At 46.3% G+C, this 24015-nt stretch overlaps 1 protein-coding gene across 3 annotated transcripts in view; it reads left to right on the forward strand.

Annotated features, from left to right (window-relative positions):
- The window catches only part of ZFHX3 (zinc finger homeobox 3), a 229590-nt gene that overhangs the window by 110836 nt on the left and 94739 nt on the right, over positions 1 to 24015 (forward strand). For all 3 annotated transcript variants that reach the window (XR_006891564.1, XM_046682380.1, XM_046682379.1), the window contains exon 4: positions 21393 to 21624. Coding sequence is in view for 2 of the 3 variants with exons in the window: in XM_046682380.1 (XP_046538336.1) it covers positions 21393 to 21624 (232 nt within the window). In the remaining variant the exon portion in view is untranslated. The remainder of the gene's footprint in view (positions 1 to 21392; positions 21625 to 24015) is intronic.

Consider the following 24015-nt stretch of genomic DNA (forward strand, 5'->3'; position numbering starts at 1 on the left):
CGGTATATGTGTTTCAATAGAGGTGGACCGTGCTGATCTGGGAAACTCACATTGAGATGAGCGCCAGCGGCCATCCTTCTGTCTGCCGTGTTCTGTGATTCTAGCTGTTCACGGAGGATCTGCTCTCTGTCCATTCATGAAATGAGATCAGTGTGGCGTCAGAAGAATTTGTGTGACGTGGTTCTTTATTAGCTCCATTTTAAAGGCAAATTTTTCAAGTTGAAACAGTCGTAGAACAATGCAAGTCAGGGGTAAATGGTGGAGAAATGAATTCCAAATATTTGGAGAAGATGGCGTGGGGTGGGCATGCAGGAAGGGGGCGTTTATTGCCTCCTGCTCACTTCTTCTTCATTTTTTCACTGTAGTGGAGGATAATGCTGAGGATCAGTGTGGGAACTGAGTGATGTGGACTACCTGGGGGAAAGAGGTGGTTGTTATCCAAACTTCCCTCATTCCTTAATGTTTTTCTAGAAGCAGTTCATTTCCTTGTTTCTTTTTGATGTCAGAATATCAAATATTTAATGGTTGGGATTAAACAAGGGCATGTTAGATATGTGCAGGTTGTAGACCTGGTGGGGAGGGGAGGTGTCACAGACCAAGTGTCCCCCTGTGTCTGGGCTGTTGGTTGTTCTGTCTTGGCGTCCTCTCTCTCTACAGCCAGACAGGCTGGCTCGAACCCTGACCTCTGTGCCTTCTTGCTGTCTCTGCCACAGTGAACCCTCAGAAGAGCAGGAAAAGATGTTATTGGGGAGACAATTCTGGGCTTGTGTCTGTGACAAACAGGGACTGGGCTATCAGTGAGCATTTTTGGTCCATCGATTTTGAGCGTCTTCCACACCTGTTTGGTGGAGAGTTCCTATGATCAGCTTAGGGGTTCTGTATTCCTTGCCACGCTATAAGGAGAATGGAGGACTGTCTTCTATTGAAAACTCCCCAGAGCGTCTCTGTCTTGTTGACCCTCGGAACTGCATGGTGGGTGAGCTTCTCTCCGGAGAAGCCTCTGTCCCCTTTGGCTCTTGACATCTTGCCCCAAGTCACTCTCCTCTCAATTATATTTTGCTCCTCCGTTTGACTGTCTTGAAAATTTTAGAGTCATATATCGAGAAACAGGATAACAGAGAGCTCTCTAGACAACATGTCTCCAGAGCTAGGAGCCCTGAGTTCAAATCCTCCCCATCACTGAATAACTGTGTTGACATGAGCGAGAGATTTAACCTCTTTGTGACTGACATGTTTCCCCATCTGTACTTTGGAGTTGATCGTTGTAATGTTGCAGCATCACCTTCTTCCGGCTGTTGTGAGGATGAAATGAGTTAATATATGCAAGTGTGCAGGACCCTGCCTGGCATATAGTGAGGGCCCTGGGGCTGGGATTGTTGATTCGTCTGTGTTGTTGGGAATCGAAGTATTCAAAACAAAGACAACTCTCTGACTTTCTGGATAGACATTTTCTTCAGGTACTTATGTTTGCATGAAGAGAAGATTATCTCTTTGACAAGATATTTCTGTTTAACAGTGTCATAACCAGAAGGTGGAGCTTGGTTCCCATCCTCTTGACTGTGGACTGGACTTAGTGACTCACTTTTAATGAACAAAGTATGGAAAGGGAAAAAGAGTAACTAGCCTGTGGAGGAGCCTGGCAGGCACTGCCTTCACTAAGTGATGAAGGTTTACATGACCAGTGATGAGTCCTGTTCATGTCATGCCCCCCTGAATAGGATGAGGTGGGAAGGGTAGTTTCCCAAAACCCATAACGTCAAGTCTCATTGTGAGAATACGTCAGACAACCCTGAATCGAAGGATGCTCTACAAAACCTGACCAGCACTCTTCAAAAGTGTCACGGTCAAGAAAGACGGAGGAGCTGTCACCTTTGGAAGAGACCCAACAGCTAAATGTGGTGTGGGATCCTGGTTTGGATCCTGGAACAGAAAAAGAACATGGGTGGAAAATCAGGTGAAGTCTGAATGAAGTGTGTCCTTAGTAGTAGTGTTGGACCAGCGTCAGTTTCTCGGTTTTGACGGCTGTCCCCAGTGTGGAGATGTAAGGTGTTGACAGGCAGGGGAAGCTAAGAGAAGGGCACGTGGGAACTCTCTACTATCTTTGCTGCTTCCCGCATTGAAAATTATTTCAAACTAGAACGTTTAAAAAACCAAACAAAAGCAACTAAAAACCCCACAGTATGTGCCTGTTTGAAAAATGTTTCATCACTTTAGAAGAAGATAAAGTAAAAATTGGAAGCTCCACCCCTGCCTCCTGCTCTCTGTGGTCACTCCTCTCGAGGAGTGAGACTATTAGCAGCTGGCGTTTCTTCCAGATCTTCTTCTAAGTGCATGTAAACTTTTTTATTAAAAATCTTAAAAAGCCTTTTTTACTCCCATTCTGATGATATGCCTTAGACGTTGCAAACCTTTTTATTTTAGTACAACTATTTTCCAAATAAATTCCTTCTTGGGCATAGTTTGGCTCTTGCATGAGACTTACTGAACGTGGTGTTTGTTGAGCCAGCACCTAATTTTATTTTCCACTCAGACTTCTAACCCATCCAGGCCCCATTTAGATCGTCTCTGCCCTTGCCAGTCTTTCTAAAGCCTCCCAAATTAGCATCATCTGAGAATTTAATTAACTTGCTGTTTACTAACCCTCTCCTTTCAAGATAATTAATGAGGATGTGAAGTGACACTGGGCCCGACACTGCTCCCAGTGGCACCTGAGCAGCACCTCCCTGAGCGGCTCTGCGGGGTTGCCATCTCCCCCTCTTTTACCTTCCTCTGGCACCCGGGCTGCGTGGCCACTCGAGGTGCGGATACCCATGACAAATGTTTGCTTAAAATCAGTCTTTCCTGCCTCACCTTTTACCCACTTGTTTTCTGCTTTGTTAATTAAAAAGCCTCATTTTACTTAGAATGGAATGCTTATTTTTTGTGTTATTCCCTAGACAGAGTCTCCATTACTGGGCTTGAAATTAAACCAGCCAGAAGAGTGAGGTGCTCCAGTTCCCTTCTGTTCCTGTAAAAGTGGCCGCACAGCATCTCCTGCCTTTTCATCCTCCCCCCACCACTACTTTCTACTTAACCCAGGAAACTCGAGGTTATCGTTGACCTAGAATTCCGTGCTGTCTACTAGAACTTTCTGCAGTGATGGCGCTGTTCTGTATCTGCACTGTCCAACACGGTAGACACTAGTCACATGTGGCTATTGATCACTTGAGATGTGGCTAGTGTGACTGAGGAAATGAGCTTTTAATTTTATTTAATTTAAATTAATTTAAATTTAAATGGTCACATGTAGCTCCTGGCTGCCATGTTGGATAACCACTACTAGTAATCTTTATCTGCCTGGGGTTATCTGTGGCAGGTCTGAAACCCCCAGCACTTTCCATACCCTCCCCAGCAGCTTTCTTCTCTAGCAGAGAAAGTAAACTGTTTTCACCATCGCATTCGGCAAACCATAATTAGGAAGGTAAGTTTTCCGAAGGAAAAAGATGTTACTTTCCAAATCCAAATGTAAATGACTTGGATTATCCGTGTCACTGAGCACTTCATTCATGCAGATAATTGAGAATTGACAGTGTCCTTTTCCCTCAATTACTTCCTGATAGTTCCATGTGTTACAATGGGAGAAACATGGAGCTGTTTTTAAATAGCTATGTTAATGTCCTCATTAATTTTACCTTTTTCTACCAATTAACAAATATTAACTCCTGTGGCAGAATTAAGTTGGCTTCCTTTATGAAGCCACATTCGTCCTGAACTCCCTGATCGCCTGAGCCCAGTATAGCTCAGCTTTTTGCCTTCTGTTTTGCTGTGTGCAACTCCAACAGAGGCGCTGCTTTTCAGGAGGATCTCTGTCCTGGGGTATTCACAGTGTAGCATAGCGTGGCCTGAGCAGTGCCGAACCAGGACTAGAAGACTTGGGGTCCCTGCCATGGGCCCCACTCACACGCCACATTCTCTTTTATACATGGCACAACCCAGGGGTGACAAACCCTGGTGCCTGCAGGGACCATGCTGGTTCCATAAATGGATGCTAGTGCTGGGCTGGTGAGCACCTGCGCCATCTTATCTAGATAATTGTTGACTTGAGAGAATGTGGAACAGGTACAGCTAGATATTCCTCTTCAAAAAAAAAAATTAAAGTCAGAAAAATCTCAGTTGCATGGGGAATGCACAGATTTTAAAGTGCTAATGATTAATTCAGAAGTTTTTAAAACTCCAAGACTTCTACACTCATACCCGCAGGCTCCCCCTTGCTTCCAGTTTGCCTTCTCTGACTTGACTCTCTCCGCAGTCCACTAGACAGCCAAGAAACGCCTCTGCCTCCCCTTAATTTCACAAGGTTGTTGTGAGAAGCAGTTGAACTAATCAAGGGCCAAATCCTTTGAATCTATGCAGGGCTAGATACATGTAGGTGGTGTTATTGAGAGAACGTTGAAATATTTTATTTTCCTAAATCCAGACTTGCTGACCCCTCATTGTTGGATGTCAAGGTCACTGCTAACATTCTCCTTTTCAGAAAGAGCATGAGCATGTAGGAAGATACACAGAGATAATAGTGACCTAATTTTTCACCTTTTCATTTTGCTCCCTGGCTATTTAGACCTGGATTATTTTCAGCTATTCAAGGACATTGAAGAAGCCTACTTTTCTGTTAGTAATTTCACCATTAGGTTAGTTAAAAGTTGAATCAGTTACAGGTATTGTTTAGTTCTGAATAAATGTGTAACCTTAACTCTTACTCATGCGGCGTTATTCACCGTGGTTATAGAATGAGATGCAGAACTCAAGAACAAGTGCTGTGGACTGGAGAGCGCACTTACACGCAAGTTCTTACGTTCGAAAGCATGAAAACAAGGGATGGAGCTTAATTGTTCTGGAGTCATTTCATGATTCAGAGTTAAATGGTACTTGAATTACTGTTGACCTTCAGTTTGAAATCAGGTTATTTTTGTATCAAGTTTGCAAGCCTGGCTCTTATTGAGTTTTGACAAATTGGAGGAAACTTATTTTGCTTAACGAACAGTGTGTGTGTTCTCCCTTCTTCATTGATATTCTGAATGATTGGGTAAATTTTTCACGGTTTTGCATCAGGGGTTAGCACGTCAGTGCCAGAATGGGGGATTCAGCCAGTCTCTTGTTTTATAAATAAAGTTTTATTAGAACAGAGCCATGCCTGTTCTTTAACATATTGCCCACCACTGCTTTTTTATTATGATGGCAGAATTGAGCAGTTGCGACAGAGACCATATGGCCCTCGAAGCTTAAAATATTTACTGTCCAAATATTTAAAGAAAAAGTTGGTGAAATGCTGGTAAGATGATAGAAACATGTCTTTTAAGAGATTGTATTTTTATGAATTCTGGGGAAAGGGACTAAGAAATCATTCCATCTAAACCATCCTTAAAAATGCATGTGTTGTCAGCTCACTTGGCTCTGGTTTATTTCTGTGATCTTAAGAATTTGCTAATTATATGTTGAATGCAATGACCCTGGTTTTATGGTAGCTAAACCTGCATCAGCTTCTTGCTAATGTACCGCTAGTCATTTTATTCAGTAGACTGAGTAGCTTTCAACGTTTCTATGGGAAGGACACTGCTCATTAGTGGATGTGTTCAGCCTTCAGTTTAGCTAAAATCTGAATGCTTTCTCAACCTGAAACAGTCGGTATTATTCTAAATGTTAAGTAACATAGCTCTCTACAAAGACAAAGTGCTTCCCAGTCGTTATTAGCTGTGCACCATCGTCATTCCTCATGATAATGCCATGAAGTAGGTTCTTCGTATTGCCATCCAGATTTTATCACTGAAGCGGGAAGGAAGGGTGACTTGCTGAAGGTCACATAATAACAAAGCCCACTGGCAATTTGTGTCATCTCATGAGTCATGTTGGCGCTGGGGAATGCAGCTGGCACCAGCGGGACTCACCCCCAGAGGCAAGCCAGTCCTCCTAACAGGTTCTTCCCCGGCAAAACCCGATGATTTCATTAGCGAGGTAAGTGAACGGGAGATCAAGTAAGTAATTCGTCTTTGTGTGGACCTAGGACCCCAGTGAAATCAGATGATGGGAAGGCTTTCTGAGTCTTCAGGTGCCCCTTCCAGCTGATTCTCATCACCTAACAATATTTTCCTTTTAATTTTGCTTGACCGTTTCTGAAGTCCATTCGCATTGATTTACTTGCTGGAGCCGCACAGCCCCTCAACGCTTGGTGGCGTTACTACTCATCTGACAATTGAGGAGAGAGCTTAGTGTCAGAGCCCCCTCTCCTCTGCATGGCTCCTAACTCCCATGCCTGTGTTCGCGCTGTGAGGGACCTGACTCCTGTGTGTCCAGTGGAGGGCACGTGGTCCCTGCCTTCAGGAACCTTCCAGTCTCGTTGGGGAATATGCCACATCCATAAAGCTGATAATCAGTGCTCGAGGTGTCAGTGGGAAAAGATGTGCTGAGAGATTGAGACTTGGAGTTCAGAAGACAAAGAATCCCTGTAGACAGAAACAGAGTTGGAGATGAGATGCTTAGAAAGGGAGCAGAATTTGGCTGAGCTGGAATGGAAGTATGCATGCGAAGGAATGGCAGGAGCCAATACTGCCTGCACGTGCGTGCGCGCACACACACGACCCCTGAGGGACCGAGAGGCAGCAGAGCTAGGTGGAGACAGGGTGGTCCAGGGGAGTGTAGTGGGTGATAAGACACTGTAGTGACGGATCTTTCTCATGGTGCGGAGAACGGTGAAAAGAACGCTTAGAGAAGATTAATGATATCTCTCATTGTTGTGCGAGGAAATAAGAAGCAGGAACGTGGATAGACGAATGGGGAATGAATGAATCCAAAGCTGGAAGAAAGACCACTATAAAAATAAAGGTGTTACCAGAAATTGGCACTGGCTGTTGATTCCTCTGGCCTTATGTTATTATAGAGTAATCTGGAAACGTCATTGAAATTTTTATTTTAAGACTTAAGCCTTTAAAATACCCAATTAGAAAGTATCTATAGTCTATATTAATACTTGCAGAGCAGGTGACTGGATTTGAGATTCCAAAAAGCTGCCGCCTACAAATTGGTGTAGTGGTGAGCATTTGGCTGAATGTTAATACTGTGGCCCCAGGAAGAAACCACAGGCAGGTTTGTGTCCGTATGTCACCATGAAACATAGTATGTTACATGTGTGCATACTACGTTACTTACATACAGAACATACATCCCCGGTGACTTGGTACCTCCTGACATGCAGAGCGTGTGCTGCAGCATCCTACTGCTCCGGAGCTGGCAGTGCCTCTTAGCAATCCTCTCTCTAGTCTTACCTTTTCCTAAACTCCTTTAAACCCCCTAAACTCCACTGTTTTGCTCAAAGAAATTTTCCCGGTCACCAATTTTTAGATGCAGTGTTCTGCAACTTGGATTTCACTGACGAAAATCCCTTGGTTCTCCAGCAGGTTTTGTAATGAAATTATGCCTCCAGCAGATCTACTACTGTGGGTCAAAGTAGGTCCTTCTACCTACTGTGGGTCCTTCCCATCTCCTCTCCAGTTCTTGGGCCTGCTGGAACAGAATCAACTGCTGGATATAAGGAGAGGATGCTTTGGTCAATGTGGACTGGATGATGAAAACCTCCTTGTATTTTACCATTTAAAAATAAATTTAAAAAAAAAATCTCACTGACTCGCCTTGCAGCCACATTCCTTGGGAGCTTGAGAACAGAAACAGGAAGCGGCATCTTTGGACCAAGTTGATTGGAAATCCCTGGGGAGGGTCTCCTGTAAGCAGGGCTGCCAGCCAGTTGGACGGCTGGGGCACCCCAAGTTTGGGCATAAACTAGAAGGGGAGAGAGACACGTCTGAGCATTCAGCTTCTGAGCTCATGCGACGAATGGCCCCTTCCTCCCAGGTCCCAGAATTTGAAAAGTGATGAATGTGAAGGGCGTAACCAGTTCCCTAGGGTCTGGAAAGCAGCAGTTCTCAGCAGCAGTCAGTCATACAGGAGCACAGGAAATTCAGGAAGAAAATAAAGATGTATGTTAAAAAAAAAAAAAAACCAACCTCATCCCAACTCTAAAACCTGGAGACAGTCAAGTGCTGAGCCTTGTGTTCCAGGAATGCCCAATCGGCCACCTCCTTTCGGATAGCCGAGCACTGTCACACCATCCCAAAGGCTCTTGCAGACGTGTTATGTTGAGAGCTGAGAGACGTACTGAGTTGTTTTCATCTCTCAGTGTGCGGCGGCCACTGCCACCTCACCTTTGGAATTCTGACACCCCCAGTTACTGGTCCTTGAGAGGCATCTGTGCAGTATGCTCTGTCCCTGTAATCTTCTAGATTTTCTAGATGTTTCTCAGTATTTCCAAGTCTTGCTGTTATTAGCCACTTTAAAGGTAAAAGAACTCTTGTAAAAGCATAGCCATATTAAATCTATGTAAATATAGCTAGATGTGTAGATGAAATGGAAGAACGGAATGATGGTGACCAGCTAAGTTGTCCTCTGACTGGGGGACATTTTGGCTGATTTGGAGGAGGGAAGGAGAAGCACCTTTGTGATCCATATATTAAAAAGATTAAGTCACTAAGTACAACCATGTATCATAATTATCTCCTGCCATAAAATCTCATTTAAGCAAGCAGTAAATATTAGCAAACATATTTATTCTCTCAGTCCCAATCTCCTGTCTTGGTCATCAACGAATGTAGGGCCCATGTGGAAGCCAAGCGAAGGCTATGCACCAAAGAATGATTTGTGGTGGGCACAGATGGGGATCACCTCGTGCTATGGGACCCGAGAGGCGAGGAGACAGAGTTCTAGCTCGGGTGATGGGGAAGGACCTCTAGGTGGAGGTGTCATCCACCTGCCCTGGGAGTTGTACAGCGTTTCAGGAGGTGGAGCAGGTGTTCGAGAAGGTTTTGAAGTAGAAAAGGCCACCAAAGTCAGACAGATTAGAGTTGGTGGGTAGGGTGGGAACTGCCAGGAGTCTGATTTTGTGTGGAGTGTGGAATGGAGTAGATGATGGGATCTGAGATGGAGGAGGGGAATTTGTACTAGATGAGATAGGTCTTGAACAACAAGCTAAAGATTAAGAGTAACAATGGAGCGTTAGAGGATTTTCCTCATTTGTTCAGACTCCAGCCAACAATTTTTAAGTACCTGCTATGGATCAGGAGCTGTGCTGAGTACTGAGGTAGAAAAATACAGCTTGTGAGATGCTGTTCATGACGTGGTGGAGGAGCAAGGAGGGGTTTGTGATGTAAATACAGCATGAAAGCTGCCGCCAGTGGACTGCGGGGCAGAAAGGAGGGAGAAACAGAGCCTGAGAGCTGGGGAAGCCTTCAGAGAAGGAGTGGCCTGTGAGCTGGGCTTCTGCACAAAGGAGGGATCTGATCTCTCTAGTTTTATATTTGTTTTCATTTATTCTGCTCATCCCCATACCTTTAAAAAGACCGAGTTATTCTCATTTTACTTAAGCCACAATATGAGACTGTTAACTCATTTGAAATTCAGTAGTGTGCCCCACTCCATGATCTTTTCCAACTAATAAAGTGAAGTTTTCAATACGGGACTGATTCCTTTGGTTTTATTATTCCCAGGGGCCTGCTTTCTAGAGCAGGTGGGTGGTGGGCTCTGATCCAAACTTCAGTGAAAATACAGGTTTCTAGATATATCTTGAGCACTGAACTGTTTCTGATCCAGAAAGAACCAACTTGCCAACTCTGCAACTTACCAGAAGGTTGTCTCTACCAGAAGGCACCTTGCCTAAATCATCTTCTTAAGACAGTCATCAAGTGGGCTTGCATCAGAATCATGTGGACAGCTTGTTAAAACCCAGATTGCTGGGCCCTCCTCTCAGAGGTCTGGCTGGAGTCTGGAGGGGCTCCTAGGGAGTGCTGAGGCTGTTAGTCCAGGGGCCACACTTTGAGAACGTCTGCTGTAAGCCATGCAGCCACTGGGAAAAGGAAGTGCTATTTTCTTGGTGAGACCTTCCTTGAGCGTGGCTCTTTCTCATAAGACTTCCACAATGGGCGCTCTTCCAAACCTATCAGCAGGAACAAATGTGAAGATGCACAGTGGCCTCTGAGGGAGGACAGGTGGCTCACCAGACTCCTCCAATGCCTGTGTGACTTGCAGAGGTGCTAGGCGGTATGAAATGGGGTTCTAGACTTGTGACTTGCCACCTCCTCATCTGTGAGGGAGGAACCATTCTCCAGACCAAGACTTGACCTCAGAAATGGACATCAGCCATGAGGAGTAGCATTTTTGTTCTTGTCCATCTTCAGTCCCTGGGCCCCCAGTGTGGCTGTCAGACTTCAAGATTCAGTCTTGTCTTCATTCTCTCTTGCTGGTTGGTGCCAGGAGCCTTCTGTGAGAGGACCCCACTTGTGATCTGGAAATGGTGTGAAGGAGATGAGGGTGCTCATATTTGGTGACAGCCCCAGGGAGGCCAGCAGGTGCCCAGAGATCCTCCAGCCCAATGGATGCTCCCAGTCTTTGAGCTCATGCCATTGGAATGATTAATTGATATCCTCCACTCTGCTAGACAATTAAGGAAAGCAAGAGAAGGAGGGAAAAGTCTTCAGTTAGACCTAATTTGGCACCATATTGTTTTCTGTTAATCTATTTTGTTTTCTGTCCGTCTGTCCCAAGGGACAGGTGCCTTGCTGCTTGCTGAAGCATGCATAACTAATGTCCTCATTAAAGGCTGATCTGTTTATCAGGGCCATGCGAGGAAGCCAGCCTGCCAAACCTAGGCGCAAGCTGGGGGCTGTTCCCTCCCTCTGGGCCTTAGCCCCACCTCATTAAGCTGGTCCGGGCTATTGATTGGGAGCCTGTGTTTGGAAGAGTCTTACTTACTCCATGCATTATCTTGACAGATTGATCAGACCTGATTGAGAACCTCTTAAAGGAACGAACAGCTGTAATGGGAAAGTTGGACTCTGTCATCCGTTAGGATGATTCTGGGAGCAAGAAGAACAAGGCTGACATCTTGGAGCAATTGTATTTACAATTAACATGGCTGAAAACGATTGCCTCTATTGATCCCCCCTTCCTGCAATTACAGCCCCATTGTTTACATTCCAGCACTTCAGTTATAAAAAGGAAATTCAATAATTATTGCATTATTTAAAGTTAAAGTGCCACAGAGTTTGCTGGCTACGCTTGCTGGTTGATTTAACGTTCAGGAAAATCCATGCTGGGCTCTCCATCTTGAGGCCGAACAGTATCGGCTTTTAATGAGACTTAAAAAGGGGGGGAAGGAGAGCAAAACCCAGCACATAGGGTGTTTGTCTGGGTTATTTATGGGGGGAACCCGAAAGCAGGGCAGAGAAACTAGCCGTGTCATCGTTCGCAAGACTGTCTCTCCTCTCACCACGTGGCCGTCCGCTCTCTAGCCAGCCGTCGCCTGGCGTCTCAACTCAGACTCAGCTGTACGTCCTCAAAGAAGCATTTTTCTGTTTTCCCTCTGTTGGTCCCTTGTTACCCTCTCACAAGTGTAACTGTCTCCTTCAACCTTCAACAAAATCCATGGAGTTTAAGGAGAAAGGGTGGAATGTCTGTAGCAGCCAGGATGAGCGACATGGAAGGCGTTTCCTTAGAGGAAATTTTTCTCCCCTGCCTCATCACTTGCCCATTTTCTCTTTCAAGGGAAAAGCGCAATAAAAATTAAGCACTTTTTATGAGGAGGCAGTCAGCCCTCTGCATGCTCAATGCCCCCTGTCCACCTCACGCCGGCAGCCCGTGTCTTCTTTCATAATGAAGGTGATGAGGGTATTTGTCAGCAACTTGTGGGAGCTCACGAGAAGCCTCTGGGTTTGAGCGCCAAATTCACGCTCTCAGCAGCAGCAACCAGAAAGTTCAAGAGCATGGGAGGAATTTTAAAGACCACTTTATTTTTCTTGTAGTTGGTTGAAATTCTTCTGTGGGCTCTGTTCCAGCCAGACATCTGGACAGGTGTGCTGTGCAGGATGCAGAGCTCGTGAGGAAAAAGTGATGCCTCATGCCTCGCCATCAAGAGTCATGCTTTCAGCAACAGCCCCGGGAAATTTTAGACTGCCGGTGCGAAAGGGGAGAGGAAGATGAATAGAGCCAATTCCGACTTTTATGAAGTATCTGGAGCAGGCCGGTAGCAGGCAGCTGCTTCCGCGTGACTTTTTCATTAAAGAGGTGACTTTGTGTGCAGGGGCAATTGCATGATTTATTTAGCGTAGTTTGTTAGAATCTGAAATACTCTTTGGGAAAAGGTGGTGCAGAGATTTTGGGCCTTGGAAATTTTCCTTCTTATAGGAGAATATCTTCATGTATTCTGACTTGGGCCAGCCCTGGTGGACATTTTCACTGCGCTTGGGCCCAGGTTCGTTTCCCAGTTGGGGAACCACACCACCCATCTATTGCCTGTTGTCATACTGTGGTGGCTGCGAGTTGCTGTGATGCTGAAAGTTGTGCCACCAGTGTTTCAAATACCAGCAGCGTCGCCCATGATGGATGGATTTCAGTGCAGCTTCCAGACTAAGACTAGGAAGAAGGACCAGGCCACACACTTCTGAAAAAAGTGGCCACGAAAGCCCTGTGAATAGCAGTGGAACATTGTCTGGTACAGCTCTGGAAGTTGAGGGGGTGGTGCAAAAAAGACTGGGCAGGTTCTGCTCTGCTGTACGCATGGTTGCTAGGAGTTAGAATAGACTTGACGGCACTAAAAAGTTCTGACTTGGGTCTCTGTTCCGTGGCAGTTGCTATCTAAGCCAGAGCAGCAGTTCTCAGAGTGTGATGCAGACCAGCAGTATCACGCCACCTGGGAGATTGTTAGAAATGCACATTCTCGGGCAGCACCCCAGACCAGGTGAATCATAAACCCTTGGGGCGGGCCCGACAATCTGTGGTGAAACAAGCCCCCCAGGTGCTTCTGATGCACGCTCAAGTTAGAGAACCACTCAGCTAGAACACCATTTGCATCATTAACAACCAAGCCCATGGTGTTGTACCTGCCAATCACAAGTGAGGAAGCAAAATCTGGGCTCAAGCTAGAATGACGATGACGGTGCCAAAATTTGGGTGGTTCTTCACATCTGTCAAAGAATTTTCACATTTGTTTTCTCATGTGGCTTTTAAAATTGCCTCTAAGGAAGACAGGGCATGTATAAACATATGCATTTTACAGATGAAGTAACACACCTGTTTTGCCCACCAGGCAAGTATTTTTTCTGCTGTGTTGACTGTCATGGGATTGGAGATACAAATAAGCAAATCATTCAGAGTGGATTTGGGGGAATCAAGGAGGTGTCTACCAATTATTTCAGCTGGGTTCTGCTTCCCTTCCTGGTCTTCATCTGGGATGTTGGGAGACCTGATAAAGAACATGGTCCTTGATTTTTATTATATTGGCACCCTTGTGGGCAAAGAGATCCAGTAGACAGAATCAGTTTTGTGGCAAGCACATGGGTTTGGGGTGTGGACTCCCGTGCACCAGAGGCATGACTCTGAGCAAGTGATAAAAGTTAAACACCTCTTTTAAGGAGGAAGTCAGCCCTGTGCGTGCTCAGTATCCCCCCATGTCATAATTGCTGTACATCATGGTTTCTTTACTGTCACCCAGGGATTCCTCTTTGAGGTGGGGGGAGGTGTGCTGGGAGGGGGACAGGAGAGGTTGGTTGTAAGGAGGGAATTGTCAAATAGGTAAATTCAGCAGACGTTCATTTCCATGCCTAATCCCAAAGCTTCACTAATTTGAAAAATGGAGTTAGAAAAATAATAGCCTTATTTATTGTAAAGGCTTTCCATGCATCAGACACTGTATTAAGCACTTTATTTGAATTATCTCATTGAATCCTCCCAATGGAGCTATGAGGAGATTCTGTTATCGTTCCAGTATTGCAGATGGGGAAACTGAGGGCCAATGGTATATACATAACTTGCCCAAGGTAGCACAGAGTGAGAGTTTTCCACTGGGCTGTCTTAATCCAGAGTGTACCTTAAACCACCATTACTGGCAACAGTTTGACATGGAGTTGACTGAGGACAAGCTAGAGTAGCATGTATATGGCGGCCTTTGTTTTTGTATGCGGGTTTAAATCTGAGAGCTAGAAAGCACATCTTAATGAATGAAGAAAGTTACTGTTACCAGTACACTGTCCTAGTGAAGGGGTAATTTCCAGGTCCTAGGAGCTTTAGGTAGTTGTGGAGGGTGGTCAGTTTCATGTTAGCTTTGTGGGACCCACTTTCTTGTTTCACCCACCCACTTACCTCCCTTGGCTTCCGAGCTGTGTCTGCTCATTCAACCATTGTGGAAACTGACCTGCAGTTTTCTTGTGACCTTATGCTCTGATGGGCCCCCTTCCTTAGGGAGGACCCCTAAATACCTGATAAGCTTCCTCTTCTTTGTAAAGTTTTCCTAACAGAGGGAAATGAAATCTGTTATGTGAAGGCATCAACATTCCACAAGAGTCCATATTTGGATTTTTCTAGAAAAGATTCAAAGCCAAGGCAGATACAACTTAGAGATAGTTACAGATTTATGCTATTACCTTTCCTTCTAGAATTTACTATCCTTCTCTCAAAGGAACATTCATATTGAGACTTTTAAATCGGAAAATGTCATTCATTTAAGGGAAAAGACGCAGGGATGGGAAGTCTCGACTTCAGCCTTGGAGCTGGGATACAATCATGGCTTGTTCCAGGGCATGAGGATTCTGGCCTAGAAACCAGAAAATAGGTCAGAGCAACGCAAATGGATTGATCTAAGGGAACGTTTTTACTTCCTTTCACTTTCTCTTGTAAATCACCGTTGGGGCTTCTATCTTACGATGTCTGCAGGGCTCCTACGGTGAAATAGGACTGAATTAGCATGTGCCAAGGATGAGGGCATGAGTGGGTGAAAAGCCAATATTAAACAGAAAATACATATATATTTAGGTTGACCTTCCGGAAGCCTTCCTAAGAATGTGACATTAAATTTGGAACTATAACACAACCTCTGATTTAAAAACTTAAAACTGTGTAACACAACCCCTGATTAAAAAATTTACTGCCCCCGTTCCTGGTTGCATTACACCTGAAACAGTTTCTTTTAGGCATTCAAAGTGAATACCTGGGTCTGGGGAGCATTGTGTTCCAGAACACCCCTGTGGTCCGTACAGCTGTGGACCTGGCATCAGGCCCCAGGTTCCAGTTCTGTTTCTTCCACTCTCTGAGACCTTGGGGGGAGTCACATGACGTCTCTGACCCTTGGGTTCCTCCAAGGCCAGGAGCGAAATGCTACCCACCTCGGGTCTGTAATGAGAAGATTAGAAGTCTCTAGGTGCTTCCACAGCTCTAAATGCTATGCGTGGGTACCATGGCGAATTAACACCAACATGTATCTTTCTTTTTTCAACTTATGATGTGGGGAATTAGCAAACTATCTCTGGACCCTCATCTTCCCATTCCTTCTCACTGGCAGTGTTAGCAAGATTTTTATAGTCCTCACCCCAAGGGGGAAGTTGGAGCCCCCTGGAGGGCTGTGGTTAGCAGGTTTTCCCTGCAGAGGCGTGGGGCAGCAGCGGCCTCCTCCTTCTGGGGCCTCTATTTTATGGGGAGAGAGACCCTTCTACCAGCCTTTGCCTAAATGTGCTTCAGAGCCCAACAGGTATCTAGGGGGCCTTTCTGGATGCTCGGTGGGGTTGCTTCTCTGTGGCGCACGAGGTCTCTGGTACTAGCTGGGGTGGCCCATTGCTCGGAGGGATGCCTGGGAGCTGCTTGACCCCATCAAAGAGCTTCACTGTGCCATTTGCTCTCAGTGGAGTTGCGTTGTGTGTGTGGAAAAGTGTGTTGAGAGGGGTGGATGTGTGTGTGTGTTGATGGTATTCCCCTGAGGAAGTTTCATTTGTGAATCCTGTGTGTTTTCATTTGTGAGTGTGTGTGTGTGTTGGAGTGTACATTGTCCATTTCTTCTTGAAAGGGGAAGCTTTGACAAACGTGATCAATATTTTGCATTCCATGCATGAAGAACCAGATGTTACAAGTTTCCTATTGTTGGGGAGGAGGCGGGAGCTGGGGCCCCTCCAGATTTATAGAAATCAATGTTCTCTGACAGAAGTTGCTTAGTTTTCCTGGGAAACAAGTAACAGGAACACATTTTTTTGATTTTCAAGATGAATTATTTTCTAACAAGAGTCCTCCTTTCGTCTCTGCCTCTCAGGTGTTGGCCAGGGTGAACGAGCACAACATGTTAATGGGGTAGAATCCCGCAAAGTAGCATGGGCTGGCTCGTCTTTCCTTCCTTTTTAAATTATTCATTTGCTTTTTGCACTCACCTTTACGTACCGGGCTCATTATCAGAGGTGCCTCTTGCTGCAGCCAGAGCTCTCTTTTCCGAGTTCTTCCCCCCAGACCAGACCCAGAAGAGAAGGTGTGGGCCATCAGATGTTTCCACGTCAGGAGCATAGGAATACCCCTGCCAGCTACACCGAGAGGGGATGAACATTTTAAAATGTAAATAGTGCCAGTAAGATCAGAGAGAGGTACAGGAAAAGGTCTCTGACCCACACGGGTGAGCCCACGCTCGCTCATTTCCAGCAGGAGGTGCCTGAGTGCTTGCGTGAGGACATCTGTCACCTGCCACACCGAGGTGATCTGGAGAAGTTGGAGGTTGTTGGGCTCTTTTTCTGCTTCCATTTGTGAGTCACACTGGGTACTTCTTCTTCTTCTAGGTCATTGTGCTTCTTCTTGAGCTTTCAGAAAGCAAATCCTATTGCCAACTGTAGAAGTTTCTTTTGGTGGAAATGACTGTGCATTTGCAGTTCCTATAACCCAGTATTGTACAGACGATTTTTAAGCCAGCTAGTGAGATTAGGGGACTAAAGGAAACTGTTAGGTGGCTTCAGGTTATAGGAGAGGCTGGCTGGACCGAGTGAGTTTGAGTGACCTCAGACGCTACTTTTCTTTAGCTGGGTTGATCCTTCTTTCTTGATTCACTAGTTGGTCATGCTTTCTCATTATTAATTTCTGGGTAGATGCCAGTTTTTGTTGGGTGATTTTCCCTGGTCCAGCTGGTGTATTCTCACAGTGGTCTTCAAGCTGAAGGGAAGCCCTCCAAGTCACCACTGTCACGGCCTTTATCACCTGCAGATTAAGCCCCTCAGGTAGGGGGTAGTCTATGTGTGTGTGTTTGCATAGTGTCTAATGTGTCATAGACACTTAGAATCAAACCCAAAGCACACCCTGCCCCATGGCCTCAGCAGCCAAATTTTCTCTGGGTCCACGTGTAGCATACACACCTTATAGCACACTAACCACAGGCGAAGTTGTTGGGGTTTTTTTTCCTTTTTTTAAATTTATTTACTTATTTTTGAGGAAGATTAGGCCTGAGCTAACATTGGCGCCAATCCTCCTCTTTTTTGCTGAGGAAGACTGGCCCTGAGCTAACATCTGTGCCCATCCTCCTCTACTTTATATGTGGGACACCTGCCACAGCATGGCTTGGTAAGTGATGCATAAATCCGCACCCAGGATCCGAACCGGCAAACCCCAGGCCACCAAAGTAGAGCGTGTGAACTTAACTGCTGCACCACTGGGCTGGCCCTCGGAGTTTTTTTCTTTTTTAATCTATATACCTGATCTGCTAGAGGTGAGCAGTTAAGAATCTTGAAGACAGTAAAGAAAAATGGAAAAGGCAGAACAAAACCTGGGTCCCTCTCCCCAATGTACCCTAGATGGGAGAGGTCTGTGATAGCGGAGGAGAGGGTGGGGGATTCAGGATTTGTGTAGGAGAAGAATTTCCTTTCTGGCGAGGAGAGTAAGAACTCTGGAAGGAGGCAGCTCCTTCACTGAGTGTTCCACTGGGATTTGTGCCTTGGTGGATTCTTCATATATTACAGTGAATTTAATTAAATACATTGTGATCCCAGTTGAGGGTATTCTAATTAGCTGGGTCAGGAACAAATTATTCTCCCTCCTTCTCCAAATGAAAACATCTCCTCTCTTCTGCAGGGAAAGCATATCCTTGGCTGGCTGGCTTGCCCCAGTGGAGCCCTCATGAGCCTCTCCAGCCCCGTTGCCTCCTTCTCCCCCTTTTTAGCCAGGTTCCATGGGTGGGTCCAGTGCCACTTGAGAGGGAGAGTGCGTCTGGCCAACAGGGTCATGGCATGGACCCACCAAGGCCTGGGAAGTGACCAGACACTGTGGAGAAGGTTTCAGGACCCTGCTGCTAGCTTTGGGTCCCTGTTTGCTCCAGGTTGGACAGCCTGAGAAGTACGGAGCGAGAACTTACAAAATTTGGTGAGAACAGGATCTGTCACAGGCAGGTAGATGTCAGGAAACTCAGGTTGTGAGCGGAAGTTTGGTTTGAGATGTTACCTTTATAAGCAGTGTTTCCTAGCAACCGAGAAATAGTTTACTCTGGATTTGTGTGTGTGTGTCTTGGAGAATGAACTTGGAGTGCAAGAGCAAGCTCGGGATTTTGAATGAAGCTTTTGTGCAGGTCTCTAAGAGAGGACCCTGAATGTTCCCTAGACCAGGACCCACGGAAGAGGCCGTGGCTCTTTTGACTTTGTTTGCTTTTATTCTTTTCTCCACCATTTGTAGCGTGTGCCCATTTCCCTTCCAAAATGGATCTCCAGTGGCAGACAGAAGGATTCCTGGTGGCACGGGAGATTGCCATTTACCACCAGGAGTTCGAGTGTAGAGTGGTTTTGGAATGTCTTCGTCATATCAGTGATTTTTTTTAAGCAGGAGTCCCCTGCACAATGTTTATTTCCATTCCGGATTTCTATGGATCTATCAACCAAGAGCCCATGGGCTTGAGGACAAACGACACTGGACGTCTCAACTCCTGTCCAACTCCTTTTGGCCATGTTATCCTCTCTTCTGGCTCAGAGGTTGGAAACCCCAGCCATTTGGAAAAGAACCCTCGCATCCATTTTAAAATTTTATGTTTAAGATTCAGTGCCTTATTGCAAGGAAATCCTGCTTCCTGGGAAGGTAATGGGAATTTGAGGGTAAGGTGTTAGTGATTCTTGCTCTGATTTCATAGTTTATTATTCCACCCAAATCCCTGGATAGAACTTACTCCTTCGGATTCCGTGGTTATTTTCCTGTTACCTTTTATTCACACAGTTTTTGTTGAAGCTTTCATAAATGTGATTCCCTTGATCTTAGTGACCCAAGACAGCAGTTCCTGGCTGTTGTACAAGTTTCCTCAATCCCAAGCCAAACTCTTGCTCCCAGGAATATCCTGGTCCAGTTTTTGGCTGGTGGAGAACCTTGCGGAGAGTTGGGGAGGATGAACGTGGGCAAGCGCATCTTTTTCCTTTACATCTCACCCATCTGACCTTCCACCTCCCCAGGGTCGCAGCCACCAGAAAACATTGCTTTGGTGCATTCCATCCTCCTGAAATCCTCAACAAAGAGCCTTATCTCAGAGGAGGCAAATTGAAGATAAACCATTTAAAAAAAAAATCAGCTCAAATTTATTTCAAGAAAACCATCTTCTTGTGATCAGTTGTAATTTTTTTAACAGTTAACGTTAAGCTCACTGGTTCTTCAAACTCCTTCTGGTTGTGGAATTGCTGTAGGGCAGCTGTTACTGGTGGGGATGTTGTTTTGTTCCAGGGTGTGCACTTGAGTGTCTTACGTCACCGATTTCCGGGGAAAGAAGAGATTGTTCTCTCTTGGTACCTGTGAAGCCTCTCATAGTCTTACCTGCACATTGGCCTCAGAGCAAGAGTTATGTGGAATAGTTTGGCTGATTTACATGTTTGAGGACCTGGGCCTCCCTCACCTCCCCCACAGTGATTTTTCTATGCTGCTCCATTGGTACATTAGTGTTTCCTCTTCCGATAAGGTACTTCTGGAATTTTCACACTTTTTCAGTGAACATGGGACATGTGCTTGTAAGCATATGAGACTTGGAGTGGTGTCACCCTGTTGGAAGCACTGGGAGGGCTGCTCTGGTTTTTCAGCATTGGGCAGAGTGCAGGGCATCCTGACTGCTCTGCCTTCTCAGTGGCCCATGTTGTAACCTGGACAAGAAAGGTAGCCAGGCAGAATCAGAAACAGGTATGAAGGCAAGGGCGTCAAACGGAACGAGTGTGGGTCAGAAGGGAGAGGAGCAGAACGGAGCAGTTCTGAGGCATTTGTCCTGGACTCTGGGGAGCTCCTTGGGCCAGGCTCCAGGGACTGGGGGTGGGGGTGGGGGTGGGGATGGAGGTGAGGGCAGGGCAGGTAACAACAACATGAGTATATAAAACACATCATCTGAATTTCCTCCTCCAGAAGGATGCTGGGGGATGTGAGACCTGGCTTCTGGTTTTCTCTCGCCCACTACCTAGCTAGTTTACCTTGGGTTGGCCACTTAAACTTGGAATTGTTTCCCCTGCTTTCCGTGCACCCAGTAGAAAAGTCTTCTTTTCCTCTAAAATGGGTCATTTGGAATGAAGGAGATGGCCTTTGTGTACCAGGAGCACGTCGCTTCCCTAACTGTTAGTAAAAATGCTCCATGGCTTTAAGCATATTCTGAGAGGCCCCAAAAGGTTGTGAATTTTGTGCGTGGGTAGTTTTAATTCTTCTCCCAGACCGGGAAGTCTGAGGTCTGCTCACTGTTTCTGTGCTCTCTCCTCTTCTCACACCCCTGACTTTCGTCCTGTGCGTGCCTGCCTCCTCCTGGCTCTTGGGCTTCCCTGTTCTGGAATCAGAGTGCTGTGTCTACACCAACACACAGAGAGTGTAGTTTTGACCATCTGTGCACTAAGCCACATGAGATGTTGACAGGGAACTCATCTGGAGAAATTTATTTTTTTTTGTCGCTTTTTTTAAATCCAGGGGAAAACCTAATTTTGGGTGCTCCTAATAGGCTGTATGTAGTTCTAAATACAAAACCTTGACTCATATTTCTTGTGAAAAAGCCAGACAAGCAGCCTTGGCAGAAGTTGGCTAACTGTTTCCGTAAAGGGCCAGAGAGTAAAGCTTTAGACTCTGCAGCCTATATAGTCTCTGTTACAACTGTTCTATTCCGGTGTTTTGGAAGCAGCCATAGACAATACGCAAATCCACAGCCATGGCCGTGTCACCATGAAACTGTATTTACAAAAAAGGGCAGCAGGTTGGGTTTGGCCCGCGGGCCATCGTTTGCTGACCCCTTATTTAAGTAAAGCAGCCCACTTTGGAGACTGAAAGGGGAACCTTTACTTATTGTGTCAAGGAAACTGGTGTTAGAGTGGGAGGGTTCAATCCATCAGCAGCATTTTCGGCCCTCTGCAAAGCCACAGCGAGGGACGTTTGTGGAGCCAGGAGTGAGAGTCAGCTGCTTGTCCTCAAACAGCTGCTCGGGGAGGGGCCACTGACCCCTCTAAGGAATCTTCTCATCGGGCTGTGACCAGGACCAGGTGGGCCCCTGGCCGCAGTGGGCTTCCAGTGGCTTACCCAGGTGTCCCTGTCCTTTGCCCTCGCAGCACCTGCAGCAGCACGAGAGTGGCGTGGAGGGTGAGAGCTGCTACTACCACTGCGTCCTGTGCAACTACTCCACCAAGGCCAAGCTGAACCTCATCCAGCACGTGCGCTCCATGAAGCACCAGCGCAGCGAGAGCCTGCGCAAGCTGCAGCGGCTGCAGAAGGGCCTTCCGGAGGAGGACGAGGACCTGGGGCAGATCTTCACCATCCGCAGGTGCCCCTCCACCGACCCAGGTGAGTGGTCTCGAGGCACGGGAGGCCCAGGGCGGGCCTGGGTGTTGACCTCCATGAGGCCTCCTCCAGGCTTTGGTTTGGTGCAGCTGGCCCTTGGGTCCATTACTGACCTCACGGGTGACCATTCTGTTCCGGAAGGAACATGCATGGATTGTTGCCTTTTTTTTTTTCTTTTAAAGGAAGTTAGCACCACTTTCTTTTTCTTCAGGTCTCACAAACTGCTCCCCAGTGAGCAGGCCAGCAGAAAATGTTTTGTCCCCTATCCCAAAATTCCTCCAGTAGATACTGTAGATTCAGTATATTGGTTCCAAGTGACATAAAGCAAATGCTAAGTTATGTCTTGCTCAGTATTAAGAATGGGCAGTTTGTGGCCTCAAGTCTGGTCTGTAAGAGTGAACTTCCAAGACGATCCAAACAAGAGCTTGTTGTAAACATTGTAGTTATATCTGAGAGCGACTCTGTCTGTTCGGTGGCTCAGGGCCGCCTGCTGCTCCACACACCTTCCAGCAGAGCTCGCCCAGTTTCTGCCTTGCGTCCGGTTGTCTCATCCCTCACCTTTCCCTGTACCTCCTTCCGACTCTGTGTGACTCTCATTCCCATTGGGCTCTCACTCGGTGGAATCACCCACCTCTCATATTTTTTTTAGCCTTCCAGTCCCTTTCTCTCAACGTGGAATCACAGGACAGTCGCTTGCCTCTGTAAAAACAATAAAACAAGAGCTTAATCCCGTGTCCCTCTCTCTACAGCAGAATCTTGACTCTTCTTGAAAGCTGGGTCAGCAGTGGCCATCTCCAGGCCGGGCCTCACCTCCTGTAGCCCGTTTCCACTCTTGAGAAGGCCCCCATTGACCTTGGATTGGCCCAGCCCAGTGGCTACCTGCTGGGCCTTATTCTTTTCTTTCTGTGGTCTCTGAAGTTGTTACACCGTCCCTTCTCAAAGCTTCCTTCCTTGAGTTTGCAGGGCGTGTGTCTTTCTTGTCTTCCTGCTTCTCTTGACTGTCCTCCATGCCCAGCCCTGGCACACGTCCTCAACCTGCCCCACATGCTGGCGTCACCTGGGCATTAGGCTGTCACCCTCCACTCCCAGCCTCCTGAAGCTTTGATCCCCTGCCTTTGCTAAATGCCCTTCAGACAGCTTCCTGGATTTCCCGTGGTGCCACCTCATAGATGATGAGCTCATGACCCCCCACCCTCACCCCCACCCCAACTTCTTTCTCCTTCTGATTGTACGTTGTTGAGTAACCTGGACAAGCTGGAGCCTGGGTCCCATTCTTCATCCCTCCGTCACCTGCAGCCCCCTCTCAGGCAAAGAGCTGTCATGGCCATGTGGGGTTTGTAATCTCAATGTTATCAAATTTCAAATTTTTATAGCTTTTATAGGTAAAAGTTATATAAACCTTATTATGAAAAATGACTTGGTCCTTTCCCATCCCCTTCCTCAGAGCAGTGGCTTTAAAGTTTTAGATTCTTTTGTTACTTATGTCCGTATTTCTTAAAATGCTTCTACTACTAGTTCTTGATTTTTTTTCTTTAACTTTTATACATTATCTTTTGGTTTTCTGCTCTGGAAGATGAAGATTTCACTAGTATGCCGTTCTGCAAACTCAGGCACTCATACCCATTGACACACAGCCCCCATTTACGAACTCACAGGATACCATACACACACACATCGCATACTCCATACACACTCACACGCCCACCACACACGCTCCATGCTCCACGTTCACACACACCTCATACTCCATACGTACACTTACACATATACAAGCCACACACACACACACACACACACTTCCCATTACTCCATATACCCTCACACACACACACACCCCTGATACTCCATACACACTCACACAGACACTGCACACACACACACCCCCACCCCTCTAACCCCCACATCGTGCTTACTCTTCGCCATACTCCCCAGCCCCCTTGCACACTCAGTCTCCCTCCCTTCGTCTTCCATTATGATTAAATAATAATTTGGGGTTATATTAATATTCAGTGTTTTCGTTATTCTAACTCTATAAATATTAATCACAGCTGAGCCATGTAGAGTTTTATAATTTCATTTACCTTCTTGTACAACTTTTTGTTTTCCCTGGTTTTCCAGGTACCTATGATTAATTCATGGCTAACCCTCTGCCAGAGTAGACATTTCCGCATCTCTGAAGGCTCTGCTGTATCAGTTTTTCTGTCAGCCTCTCAGCAGTCTTCTCCCGGAGGTGTCCCTCCTAAGCCGCTGCACACCCCCTTGTCCACCTGCTGCTGTCTCTATCACCTGGCTGCAACTTTGCTCCCTTTTCCCATGTAAAATGAAATGGAATTCCCACCTGACTTCGAGAGCGTTTCCTCTGTGGGGAACTAGTTGAGGTTTCCTCTCGCAGTG

This window comes from Equus quagga, chromosome 13 (genome assembly GCF_021613505.1).
Source record: "Equus quagga isolate Etosha38 chromosome 13, UCLA_HA_Equagga_1.0, whole genome shotgun sequence".
Taxonomy (NCBI): Eukaryota; Metazoa; Chordata; class Mammalia; order Perissodactyla; family Equidae; genus Equus; species Equus quagga.